The sequence below is a fragment of the Helianthus annuus genome, chromosome 14 (assembly GCF_002127325.2).
Source record: "Helianthus annuus cultivar XRQ/B chromosome 14, HanXRQr2.0-SUNRISE, whole genome shotgun sequence".
Classification (NCBI taxonomy): domain Eukaryota; kingdom Viridiplantae; phylum Streptophyta; class Magnoliopsida; order Asterales; family Asteraceae; genus Helianthus; species Helianthus annuus.
Genome location: NC_035446.2, coordinates 165029559 through 165043802, shown reverse-complemented (window position 1 = coordinate 165043802; position 14244 = coordinate 165029559). Strand labels below are relative to the sequence as shown.

General features: G+C 39.7%; 1 protein-coding gene across 1 annotated transcript; it reads right to left on the bottom strand.

Moving 5' to 3' along the window:
* Positions 1-1576: 1576 nt before the first annotated feature.
* LOC110886507 (protein phosphatase 2C 37) lies at positions 1577-3340 on the bottom strand. Its single transcript, XM_022134317.2, has 4 exons — positions 2793-3340; positions 2380-2706; positions 2185-2290; positions 1577-2076 (listed from the first exon to the last, which is right to left on the bottom strand). Exons 1-4 carry the CDS (start codon positions 3213-3215, stop codon positions 1745-1747), a joined length of 1188 nt encoding a protein of 395 aa, XP_021990009.1. The 5' UTR covers positions 3216-3340; the 3' UTR covers positions 1577-1744.
* Positions 3341-14244: the final 10904 nt, after the last annotated feature.

Below are 14244 nucleotides of genomic sequence, written 5' to 3'. Positions count from 1 at the left end.
TATTCATTATGGCTTCAATCAACGTAAGGTTTTCTTCTTCGATTACTATAGCTAGTGTCAGTACCATAACGAACCAAATTGATACTGACTGAATTCCCATCACAAAACACAGGGAATCTCACTAGTTTGAAATTACGTACAATTGTTCAAATGAAATTAGTTTGGAGTGTTTATGGTTTTATTCGATGATTTGTATATTTGTGTAGATGTATTATTACTTGTGGATCAATAGGTAATTACTAAGTTTGAAACAATAATGTGCTATTAATTGTGCTTTGGTCTTGTAATAATATTTGTATTGTAGTTGTTGGTCTGTGTATCTCTATAATTTCGTCTTTTACAAATTTTTCATTTCACGTTTCGGTTTAAAATCTACGAATTCATATGCTGCAACGTGTGTGTGGTTCAACGTTGTTACTTATATCTTTTTCTCGTTTAACAGCTCCGTCACAACGCGCAGGTCTTCGGTCAACTTAGTTATTATTTTCTATGTTTTACTTTTTGGTCTAATTTTTGTCATTCACATGTTGCAACAGACGATCATAATTCAACGTTTTTATGTTTACTTTTCGTTCAGTTTAATGATCTCACCGCAACGGACAGGACCTAAACACAAGTTTGGTTCATTTTACAAAAACAAGAAATGAAGGGGTATCCCTAATCCATTTCATTTGGACCAACTTTGTTGGTTCCATTGGGAAGTTTCCCTGTTATTGCCTTAACTAGAGTAATCTCTATGCAAAATATATTTGAGAATCAATCATCCATGTAACAAAGAGTATCGATCGGTTCAGACATCGTCCAAAGAAATAAAGAACATGTCCATATATACGTGTCTTGTACCAATGGAGAAACACAGGTGTCGTGGAACACATGAGTAGAATATCGAAGTCAAAAAGCCAAAGACTTATCAGGCTACACGGTATCGTCCCGTCCTCCACCCGGCGCCGCCACCGTGTCACCGTCCATCCACGCCGCCCCCCTCCGTCCCCCCCTCCGTCCCGTCCTCTTCGTCCATTTTTCGCCGTTTGCGACGGAGCAAACAGGTGGGCCCCCCTCTGCGACGACCGTCCTCCCACGCCGCCGCCCCCGTCTTCATCCCCTCCTCCCACGACGCCCGTCACCATACCGGAAAGCCTCATTCCTAATCTTCCATAGAATAAATAAATCATATAAAAGAATAATATCGACGAAAAGTAGAAATACCTCACCTCTAGAAAAGAATATATCCATATATACGTGTCGCGTGAATATATCCATATATACGTGTCGCGTTTGTGTGTTGTACCAATGGAAGAAACACAAGTGTAGTATAAAACATGAGTAGAATATCAAAGTCAAAAAGTCAAGACTTATCATATCCTTTCTAAGATGCTTGGAATTTTAACTTACATGATACTTTATTGACACTTGTAACCGATTAACAAGAGTAGTCGTCTTTTACGTCTTTAAAAGGTTGAACATTGATCGATCCGAACATATCTTCGTCAATAGCAATCATGTAGGTCGTGACTCACAACTTAATTTAATATATTATAATAAAATTCCAATACTCAATTCATAATATCAAATCGGATGAGTAATAAAAATATATTATATTGCTTCAATTCAATTCCCCAACTATACATTTATATACTTGTTGATAACACATCAAGCCGTTCATCTTCTTTGATGGGCCGATGTAAATACGATTACAAAAATCTAAAATAAATAAATAATAATAACAACAAGATCCAAATCTGTGTCATAAATTTCTTCTAAGATCAACCACCAGGACGCTAACGTTATCCGTGCTCCGTCTAGCCAAAGCTAACTTCGTTAACAGAATTGAAGCATCGGAACAAGCCTTATCGGAGCTTTCACCACGGGCAACATTTAACACACTTCCGGGAGACCGCGGCGGTGACGGAACCTCCTGAGAACGTAGACACATGCGCGCCACACTGCATGCAACATCATTTGATACCACGTCCCACAAGCCATCACTTGCTAAAATAAGACACTCATCTTCAGCTGTCCGTTCCGTTATCGTTACTTCTGGCTCCGGTATCACATAAGGCTTTAAATAGTTATCACCTGGTGATTGTTTACTAACAACAATTAGTCTATAAATCCAGATCTCGTTATATTAAAAATTAATATTAATAATAAATAATTATCAGAAGTTCAGATCATATTACATACCGATTGCTCTAGACATGGCTAGAACGCCGAGAACTCTAGCGCCATCCCAATATATAACACGACCACCGGCCTCTTCGATTCTTGCGAGTTCATCCGGCCGATCAGGCTGAATTCAAAAACATATTTGTGAGTCAACTAATAGATTTAACCAATCTAGCAGCATACTATTTCAAAATATACATAACTAACTAATACCTTATGATCTGTGGAGAGGGGTATGGCAACACCGTTTCGGCATAACACAGCACGTGAATCACCGCAGTTAGAGACGACAATCTTATCTGGAGAAACCACCGCAACCACGGCGGTAGATCCAACGGCGTCGCACTGTGGAGTTTGAAGTTCGCATCTACAGTTTGAGCTGGAACTGGAACTGGAAACAGAGCTGCTCAATTCAGCTACGTCCTTATCCATTCGTGAGAAACTCTTCACCATCGTCTCCTTCCATTCGATTGATTCCTCGCAATTCTCCACTTCTTCTTTTACTATCTCGTGCATCCTATCTTTGCACTTCATCGCCACCTATAAAAGTTATTCAACAAAGTTAGATCAGCAATAGAATCATCATCTTCGGGAAAAGAAATTTTCTGAATCGGATAATCACTTACATGTGAACATCCATGGCCATCATAAACTCCATAAAAGTGTAGATCATCGGAAACTGAAGAATTCGTCTTACAAAACGACGGTTTTACCGCAACAGCATCTTCCAAATCTCTCCTCCTCCCACACACAACAGTAAGACCGAATCTAGAACCTTCTTTATCCAAAACTTCCTCTGGTTTCACATCATTTGGTTCAACTGTGTTTTTTAGCTTAATTGAAGCGATATCATCATCCTTAGTTTCAATCTTCTCGATAACCTTTCTCCGCTTACGGTTGTTCTCCGCCACCACGTTAGATGCGGCGACGGCAAACAATTTAAGCTGTTGAATCTCCATACGACGTCTAGTTTGACCACCACCACCGCTAGGCTCAACAGTGGATGTTGTTTTTGTCTCGCCAACAACACCGCAACACATACCAGCCATTTGAGACGTAATCAATTAAATATTGTTCCGACACCGGCCTTGAGTGAAATCTTTAGATGTAACGAAGAAGACGAGAGAAAATGAGAATGAAAATTAATAATAAGTTTTTTTTTGTGAGAAGGGGGATGGGGAAGAGACCATATTATACCTGCTGGGAGAGTGGTGGGGACGGACAGCTGCCCGTCACCGTCACGGGAAGACCCATCCGACATGTATAGTTGGTATGACGTAGAAATTTGAACACCAAGATGTAATCTGTGCCGTTGATTTGAAAATAAAATCTTTATGCTGGTGATATCCTGAGGGTACACGTGGGTAGTTGTAATGTGAGTGTTACGTGGCCCAATGAGATGGCACCACGGTTTTATGAAAAGAAATAGGCTTCCTTTTTTGACATGGTTGTGGTCCTGATTTGTGCACTCCCGACCCGATATGTTACCCGTTTCCAACAAGAAGTATTGGCGTATTAAAATTAGAAGAAATGAATTATTAAATTCGTTGAGAAAAGATCTTCAAGCGATACTCCTTCCTCCTAAAAAGATTTTTATCCAATAATTGATTGTGAGCTCTACTCACTCCTTTCTCCTAAATTGATTGTAGAAATTGGGATTTTTAATTGAATAAGTTTTTCAAATTTCTCATAAGTTGATTGTAGAAATTGGGCCATTTTTTTCCAACGTCAAAAACGACGTGTCAACCACCGTGACACCGGACGCTGTGGTCAAGTTCGACTACTCTACCGTCGCCAGCCCCTTGTTTCTCCCTAATGTGCGAAAACCAGACCTCCACCCACCTGAAGGCACGACAGTGAAATAATCGGTAAAACCTCGTCTCATATCCAAAACTAACGACATTTAAAATGATTTTTAATTGAATGACTTTTTATTAATAATAATCACACATTCATTTGATTTGGTATGAATACTGCCCCTCCTTGATATTTTACATATTTTTTATATTCTTTTAACTTTTAGCATTTTTAATAAAAACGTTGTAGCACAACTTGTTATCGGTGTATTTATCATTTGTTTGTAATTGATTGTTTCTAATATAAAAAAATATATATTCTAACTTTCAAAAAAAAAAAATAGAGTTCCAGGTTTGAATTTTTTTTAATATGACTTGCATTCGTTTAACATGTTCTTTACATTTAAAATCAACTAATAATTTAATAGTAATAGTTTTCGTTTATTGACTAATTAATTTTTAAATATAATAATAGGAAAGATACCAAAAAATAAAATAAAAATATGTAATCCTAACTTGAGAAAATAAAAAAAAAGATGATTAATCACTTGTAATGACAAATTCGATTTTTTAAGTTTTCCCTATATGTTGGCGTTTTGTGTGTTGATATTTTTGATTAAATTATATATTATTTCATTTTCCATCCAAAAGGGTTTGAAAGATTTAAAAAATGTAAAAAATAGAAAACACATCAAATATTTTTGATTAAATTATATATTATTTTTGATATACAATGCTTTTAACTTTGGGCATTTTGTTTCATGTGGCAACACATCGCGTTTTCTAAAATGAGTATAGTTGAAATGTGGGCATTCTGGTGTAATAGAATTAAATTAAAAAAAAACCATAAAAACGTTATTAGACAAAAAAGGCATGGAAACAGGCGTGGAATAAAGCACGCTCCAAACGGTTTTTGCAATAAAAACGCCCACGGGGGAAGCTTCCAGGGCGTGCTCCGGCGTTTTCAACCAAAAAAAGGCCCAATTTTAAACGAGTACGGATGGTCTTATGGCTTTATAGACCAGTGACATTTTAAGGGTGAGATAAGGGTTTTAGATCAATGGGTCATGGGTTAGATTCTTATAAGGGAGATTTTTCCTATATTTATTGGGTTTTCTCCTGAAATGCTATATAAGCATTATGCCTTTTGGGGATAACTATAATCAGATGATTTCGCTGATAGCATGATAATAAGGATCATGCTAATCACACACGCCAAAATAATTTTCACACCCCTAAGCGCTCCGCTTTGGCCAAAGCGCGGCGCTTAGGGCGACAAAAGGTGATACGAGGTTTCGAATGACTGACTGAGTGACAGACTGACAGACATAAAGTGTGACTAGGTTTCAGTGAGCCCGTGAACCCTAAGCGCCGCGCTATGGCCAAAGCGCGGCGCTTCGATCCCACATTCTGGCTTTAAATCACTGGCCAGACAACGGATTCATCACTCGAATTGTTTTCTGTCGATCTTCTTTGCTCTATTAGTTAAATTTTTTGAAAAAACGATGTCGTGGTTCAGTAACTATCTTTTCGGTGATTATTCTGACGAGTCGGTTGTTCCTGATTCTTTCGAGGGGACCGCTATTTCTGACTCGTTTGAGAAACCGGTGTCGTCCAACTTGAGGGAGACAGAGGTTGTCTCTGGCATTCGTTATCGTGATAACACGGTGCAGCTGGATTTGAATACCCCTGTGGAGGACCCTTACGCACAACAAGGTTATTCGAATTTCGGTTACGGTGGCGACTATAGCTTTGTACAGCAGGAGTGTAATCCAAACGACAGTTACGGTTGTCATCAAAGTTATTCAAATTTCGGTTACGGTGGCGAGCAAAGCTTTGTACAGCAGGAGTGTTATCCAACCCAGAGTTACGGTTGTGAACAAAGCTTTGAACATCAAGTCTATTCGAATGTCGGTGACGATGGTGAGCCGGAGGATGTGTCTGTTGACGAGGAAGGTTGTTACCCGGTTACATTTTCGTTTGATACAACGCAGACCTTTTCGTCACGTAAAGAGATGGTGCGTTGGGTACAAGACACGGCAAAAGACAATGGTTACCTCATTGTGACAAAGAGGTCGAATAAAAGAGGAGAGAATTACAAGATTTGGTTTCAATGTACTTTTGGTAGGGAGCATAAGAGTGTAGCTACACAGAGGAAAACGGGTAGCAAGAAAATAGGATGCCCGTTCGAGATGATCGGGTTTTCGGAATCATCCGGAAGTGTTTGGAGGATCGAGGTGACGAAGGCGAAGCATAACCACACTCCTATTGAAAACTTCGAGGGTCACGCGTATGCGAGAAGGCTTTCTTCGGAGGACAAAAAACTTGTTAAGGAGTTGGCAGAGCAAGATATTCGCAACCAAAGTATTTGGCGAACGCTGACAAAAAACAATCCGGCTAGAAAGCTTATTCCGAAAGATATACACAACGCTGTTCAGAAGATCAACGCCGAAAAAAATGTAGGTAACTCTCCGATGCAAAAACTTGAAAACATTCTTATCGAAAAAAATTACACTTATTACATGCGCACGAATGAGATATCGAACGAAGTTGAAGACGTCTTCTTTGTTCACGAAAAATCATTCACTATGTGGTGTGCCTTCCCGCATGTGCTAATGATTGACGCCACATACAAAACGAACATGTACAACCTGCCATTTGTTCAGGTCGTAGGCATGACGTCGACAAACAAATCGTTTACGGCTGCTTGTGCTGTAATTTCCGCCGAGAAGTCAGAGAACTACCTATGGGTGTTGCAGAGGATCAAGTCTATGCTGGCAGGATGTATGGAACCGCGCGTGATTTTAACAGACAGGGATTTTGCGCTAATGAACGCGTGTGAACAAGTTTTTCCAAAAGCGCATAAGTATCTTTGTCGGTTCCATATTCAACAAAATATTAATAAGAACAGCAAGAGGAAATTCTCTGACAAGGAGTGGAAAGAATTCGTACGTACATTTTGGACATTGTGCGAATCTACGACCGAGGAAATTTACATGTATAACTTGGAAAACTTTGAAGCACAGCTGAAAGAGGCTGACCGTGAACGTGAGTATTTCTTACATAATTATGTTCAAATTTTATATAATAACAAAAACTGACTATTTACGTTTTTTAATTTTAGAGGTTTATGATTATATGAAGAAATCCTGGTTGGATCCGTACCGTGAAAAGTTTGTATCTTGCTGGATTAACCAAACTATCAACTTTCGCCAGACTACGACCAACAGGGTTGAGAGCATGCATGCAACATTAAAAAGTCACTTTCCAAGTCATCGCAACACACTGGATAAACTTGTACTGTATGTTGATCATGTTGTTGCTAAACAATACGCCGAGATTAGAAGTACCTTTGAAACAAGCCTCCGAAAAGTGATGACGCACCACAAGAAGCAGCCCATGCTTGCATATATTCTCAGAAAGGTTTCAATATATGCGATTGAGCTTTTGAGTATCGAACTAAAGCGTAAGGAAGACGGGTTGAGAGCCTACGGTGCAAGCTGTGGTTGCCAACTTTTTACCAGCTGTGGTTTGCCATGTGCCTGTCGTTTGGAAAAGTTGGAAAATAAAGGTAATTATTATTTTTGAACTTTCTCGTTATGATTTTGCCACCTAATTTGTTTTCATCCACAGGTCAGCAAATCCGGATCACACACATAGACGTGTTTTGGAAGAAGCTTGACTTCAAGCCTGCAAGGAATAAAATAGAGGATATTGATGTAGACGCGGAATTTGAAAAATTGAAAAAACAGATCGATCCAACACCCCCTCAAGTGAAAAGGAGCTTCTTTGAAAAGTTTCAGCAAATCCTCAATCCAGGGGACAGTAACAAAAAACCTCCTGCTGTTCTGAAGAAAACTCGTGGTCGACCAACATTGAAAAGGCAGGAAGAAAGAAAGGCTGAAGCTGCTAGACAAAGCTCTTACAATCCGTCAGAAGAAACTTGGGTCGATGCCTCAGACGATCTTCCCCGTCACAGCTCGTACGTATCAGCCGAAGATTCTTGCAGAGGAAAGAATACCAAACCGCTCAACCTACACCCTGATTTCCCGAATATCAAGCTCGGTCCTAAGACGGATATAGCGATCCGCAACTACGCATCTCAGATTCCCAACGTGATCCATCCATACATCGTTAAAATAAAGGACGTGAAACCAGATGGTCATTGTGGATTTAGATCGGTGGCTGTTGGGTTAGGATTGAAACAAAATTCATATTTGAAGATCCGGGAACAGCTTTTAAAGGAGTTACGTATGCACGAATCGCTTTGGAGGCAGGTTTTCGATCCGGAAAATGTAGGACATTATGATGAGCTGGTTAAACGGATCGATTTCAAGGGGGTGGGACGAGCAGGTATCGAAAATTACATGACGATGCCTGAGACGGGGTTTCTTATTGCCCAACGATACGGTGTGATTGTTCACACCTTCGACATTCGTGGGAGCGATACAATTTTCCCTATGCTGGGCGGCCCAAACGAAGCTGATGAACCTCACCTGGTAGTTGCGGTTGTGTTTGTCGACAAGGGTCATTTCATACATGTAGAGCTTGGAGGTTCTTATCCAATGCCTCCCCCAAACCTACTATGGACAGCGAACAAAACAGAGCGCGCAGCAGCATGGCATACATTATACAGTGATCAGATCAACACGTACGAAATGCTTACGTATCGTGCCCCCGACCTTAATGCAACCCCATATGTTCACGATGTATCTTAAATGTGTTTAATAATAATCACGTTTGTGTTCGTGTATCCTAAATGTGTTTAATAATAACCACGTTTGTGTTTGTTCAATATACGCGTTACATCACGTTAAAAACCGAATGTCACCGACACGATCCAATCGGATTCAATACGCACTTGTACGACCCGAAATGACAACATACATCATAATACTGCAATTAATGAAAAATTAAGTCATGTTCATGTACGGTAGGCGGCTGTTACACATAACACTTCTCACAGGAGTACTTGTGATTTCAAACCTAAATGACACGAGATAACGGAATAAGACATCACACGTAACCGATTTGATCCGAAACTTGCCGTATAGTCCATATATATTAAAAAATGATGTATAAAAGAAAAAACGGAAAATTTAGACTATTTATGGACCCGTTTGTTAATTAAGTACAATTTAAAAAAATTTAAAAAAACACCAAAACGCCCCGCTATGGCCATAACGCAGCGTTTTGGGCCCAAAGCGCCGCGCTATGGCCATAGCGCGGCGCTTTGTTCCCTCGTTATACCCTGAAGCGGGGCACCTTCCCCCTCACTTCACCCAAACAACCAAACACACACAAACGGTGCTATTACACACACTCGAGCCATTTTCGTTGATTTTCCGAGCTTTTCAGCGGCTAAAAGGTTAGATCTAAAGCCCTTAGTCTTCGTGTATCATTTAATTCGATTATATTGCATGTTTGTGTTGATTTGAGGTTAGATCTGCTGCTGTGTTCGCTGCTGTTCTTCAAAATGAAGAACCAAAGCGCCGCGCCGAGGCCATAGCGGGGCGCTTTGGTTCATGTTTATTTTTTTTTTTTTGCTTTATTTAATAATCTATTTAATTATTATTATTAGTTTATTAATATTAATTATTATTTGTTTATTTATTATTAGTTTATTAATATTTGTTTAATAATTATTATTTGTTTAATAATTATTAATATTATTATTAGTTTATTTATTATTATTTAATTATTATTAGTTTATTAATATTTGTTTAATAATTATTATTTGTTTAATAATTATTATTAGTTTATTTATTATTATTTAATTATTATTTGTTTAATTATTATTATTTGTTTAATAATTATTATTTGTTTAATTATTATTAATATTATTATTAGTTTATTTATTATTATTTAATTATTATTAGTTTATTAATATTTGTTTAATAATTATTATTTGTTTAATAATTATTATTAGTTTATTTATTATTATTTAATTATTATTTGTTTAATTATTATTAGTTTATTAATATTTGTTTAATAATTATTATTTGTTTAATAATTATTATTTGTTTAATTATTAATATTTGTTTAATTGATCAACGTGCAGGGATGGATTTATCCGATGAGGAGATTGAGCATATTGATGAGGGAGTGGAGGGGGGCGAGGAGGAGCCGGAGTGTCCGTATCTTCAGTTTCCGGTGGGGTCACGGGCGAGAGGGAGATGCGCTAGGTTGCGCACTATACCGATTGGGGAGCACGTAGGTATAGACTGGGAGCTGCTAGCTACCGTGGGGGAGATCGAGCGGGCGCGAGAGATAGTTGGGCTAGATACTCCTTGGTCGCGCCTATTTCAGTTGGCGATGGAGGACTCGTACCCGAAGCTTACGTACGAGTTTTGCTCTATGTTTACATACGCGCCGCATCCGGCGGATTACGTGGAGGACCCTTTATTTCCGGTACACGAGGTTACATTCCGTCTGGCCGGTCAGCAGTTTGAGATGAGTGTGCGGGAGTTTGCTGTCCACACAGGTTTGTACACTGAGCCTGAGCTTGATACTGATTTGTATACGCAGGCTGTTACGATGATGGACAGGCAGACGCTTATTAGTTTCTGGAGGGCCATTTCCAGGGTTCCCTTTGGGAAATCCTGGCAAAAGGCCACCACCATTGTAGATCCCTTGTACCGATACCTGCACCAGGTGATTGCGTCGACTATCGTGCCGCGGGGTTCCAGCAAGGAGAAGGTCAACCTTAGTGACCTTTTTCTTTCTTTACTGCCTACTACGCCGCCAGCCCTGCGATCTAGCAGCCAGCCTGGCAGAGTACTTTGCTACTGCATACCACCGGCAGCTCCGCGGGTTTCTTCACACTGGCTCGTTTATCACTGCCATTTGCACGATCGCTAGGGATCGTGCCCGAGCTAGATCCGCTGCTGTCCGATCCGGTCCCGTCATCTAGGTTGGGCCGCGCGTCAGTATCCGCTATGCAGATCACCCGTACCTTTGATGTCGGTCTGCGGTTCAGGGGTGCTGACGGGCTGATTTTTCAGCCAGTGGAGTTGCCGGAGGTCATCCCGGTTGTTATCGAGGCGAGGCCTGGGATCTTAGCCCCTCCTGATGTTCAGCAGGCCGCTCGGCGGGCTCAGCGACGGGCTCTGGGCATCGATGAGCCTGAGGATCAGCCTGAGGGTCAGGCTCAGGCTCAGGCTCAGCCTCAGCCTCAGCCTCAGGCTCAGGATGATCCGGCGCAGGAGGACCGGGTCGAGGAGGTCCACGTACCACCAGTTGAGCCAGCTCCTGAGCCTCCACAGTACCCGCAGCACGTTTACGCTGACCTACCTCCGGTAGCGCGTGAGGTGGCTCGGGACTTCGACCGGCGCCTCAGACGTCAGGGCGCACTCATTGAGTGGATGGTCGAGACGCTCGTTGAGCTACGAGAGCTCGCTGCGTTGCCTCCACGTCCCCTCCCACCGTCCCCACCGCACGAGGATTAGTACATTTAGTTTGTTTGTTTAGTGTTTTGTTATGTATTATTATTGACTCAGTTGTACCTTTTTGTTGTGTATTGTATGTACAAACTGATATATATATATATATTGCAGTTAATCTTCTATTTACATCACGTTGGTTCTGGATTGTTTACGTTTAATGCTTTCTGTATATTTTATTTAACGTGTTCGCTTTATTTAACGCTCGTTCAACTTATTATATACACCTTCTGTAAAAATAACGACGTAACGATGTAATTATAAAACAACGTTAATTTAATAAAATAACGACATTTTAATTCAAAAAAGGCAACATTCAATCATTCAAAAACAAATTCCCATTCATAACGACAAATATCACATAAAAATTTTTTACTTCAAAAATATCTACCATACTAATTCAACCAAAAATCCCTACAAAACTAACCAAAATCAACCCAAATAATCTCCACCCCAAGCCCCAAGCCGTTTGTCTTTTTGCAAACCCAAAGCGCCCCGCTATGGCCAAAGCGGGGCGCTTTGGCTTAGTCAACAGACAAGGACTGACAGAAGTCAGTCCTTGTCTGTTGACCAAAGCCAAAGCGCCCCGCTTTGGCCATAGCGGGGCGCTTTGGGTGTGCAAAAAGACAAACGGCGTGTGCGAATAGACCTAGCCGATAATAATTTAGTGGTTTGTTATTGATCCAAATTTAACATTAGAAAAAAAAGAAAAAAGACATCAAGTAGTGTATGAGATTGAACAAGATGGATGGCGGGACACATGTGGGACCACTTGCCAAGGTTGATTGACGGACTCTCACAGAATATCAGAAACCTCTCTGCAACACGACACGTGCTTTATGACGTGGATCTTGCTTCATCTCTCTCCCTACACGTTTCTACTTTCATTAATCATTTTATTTTTATAATTATTCTTTTCTTTCCATTTATTTAAAAACAAAAAATATTGCCGTCCAATTCTTAAAGACACAGAAAAACACACCAATACATACATGCATCTTCCACTTTTTAATTTTATTTTTTAATCATCAATCGACAATAATATAACAATTGTAGTTTTTTAATCGGTCAGATACCATAAGCTTTATACTATATTTTACTTTATACATTTGATTTTAATGCATGCATACATACAAATACACATGTTAAAAAGTAATGTTACCATCAATAAAGACAGTCACACACCGAACTAGATCAGCCGTATTATTACTTTACTAAAACAACAATGAGCAAATTCTTCTCCCCTCACAATCACATCCCTCTATTGTTCATTGAACACTGAATTTCTTTTTAATTATCTTTTATTATTTTCACTATTATTAACTTTATATATAGTATATTTTATTTTTCTTTATCAATTTTAAAAATACAATATACTACAAACTTCTAATTGTGTCGTTAGCATTATTCTATTCTAATACTACAAAACATCTCCTTTAACTACTGGAGAGACGGAGGGTTTTGCACTGTTGCATTTTGTAACGTGAGAGGACACGATCTATGTAAGCCTTTTGAGACAATCCTAAGATCCTTTTGTGTCTATCTCGGTAAATTTCGATGCCAATAACGTAAGAAGCATCTCCAAGATCCTTCATGTCGAAGTTATGCGAGAGTAACCGCTTCGACTCATACAACATGTCTAAACTATTACTTGCCAATAGAATATCATCTACGTAAAGGACAAGTATAGTAAAGTTGCTCCCACTCATCTTGTGTTAGGTGCATTGATCCACTTGATTCTTCATAAAACCTTGTTTCTTCATGACTTCATCAAACTTGAGGTACCACTGACGTGATGTTTGTTTCAACCCATAAATGGATTTCTTCAACTTACAGACTAGATGCTCCTGACCTTCAGGTTTAAAGCCTTCAGGTTGTTTCATGTAAACATCTTCGTCTAAGTCTCCGTTAAGGAAAGCGGTTTTAACGTCCATCTGATGTAACTCTAAATTAAAATGAGCTACTAGGGCCATGACGATCCTTAATGAATCTTTACGAGAGACAGGTGAAAATGTCTCTTGATAATCAATTCCCTCTTTCTGAGTGTAGCCCTTTGCAACGAATATCGCTTTGTAGCGTTCAACGTTCCCATTCTGATCCAGTTTTGTTTTGAACACCCATTTACATCCTACGGGTTTGACTCCGTTGGGTAATTCTACCAAATCCCAAACGTCATTTTTCTTCATGGATTCAAGCTCATCAATCATTGCTTTATTCCATTCAGAAGACTGATCACTGCTTATGGCTTCATTGTAAGAGATAGGATCATTGAGCTTTTCGGGATCCATTTCAGTCAGGTAGGTAACATAATCATCCCAATTAGTAGGCCTCCTTTGCCTAGATGACCTTCTGAGTGGATTATCGGGTTCAGCATTGTCTTGGTTTTGAGCGTTTGATGTTCCTTCGTCATGAGGTATAAAAGGTTCTGATTGTAGAGGTGAATTTGCAGTTGGTGCAGTAGCTTCAGGTGCAGTAATTGCATTGGGTACAAGAGGAGTAATCAGAGTAATGGTAAGCGACGAGTCTCTCCCCCCCGCGTCTTGTACTTCTTGCAATTCTTCATAAGGGTTGGTACTGCTCCCACTGACCTTGAAATCCTCCAGGAACGCGGCACGCTTGGTTTCAACAATACGGGTGACATGGGAAGGACAATAGAAACAATAACCCTTAGAATTATCAGGATACCCGATAAAGAAACAGGTAATTGTTTTAGGGTCAAGTTTCCTTAGGAAAGGATTGTAAAGTTTTGCTTCAGCAATGCAGCCCCATACTTTCATATATTTAAGACTCGGTTTCCTTCCTGTCCAAAGTTCATAAGGAGTTTTTGGGACAGACTTAGA

Coding starts and splice junctions, on each gene's coding strand:
- LOC110886507 (XM_022134317.2), bottom strand. CDS start 3,215: ATGGCTGGTATGTGTTGCGGTGTTGTTGGCGAGACAAAAACAACATCC. Junction 2,707..2,792: donor ATGGCCATGGATGTTCACAT/GTAAGTGATTAT, acceptor TAACTTTTATAG/GTGGCGATGAAGTGCAAAGA. Junction 2,077..2,184: donor AGCCATGTCTAGAGCAATCG/GTATGTAATATG, acceptor AACAATCACCAG/GTGATAACTATTTAAAGCCT.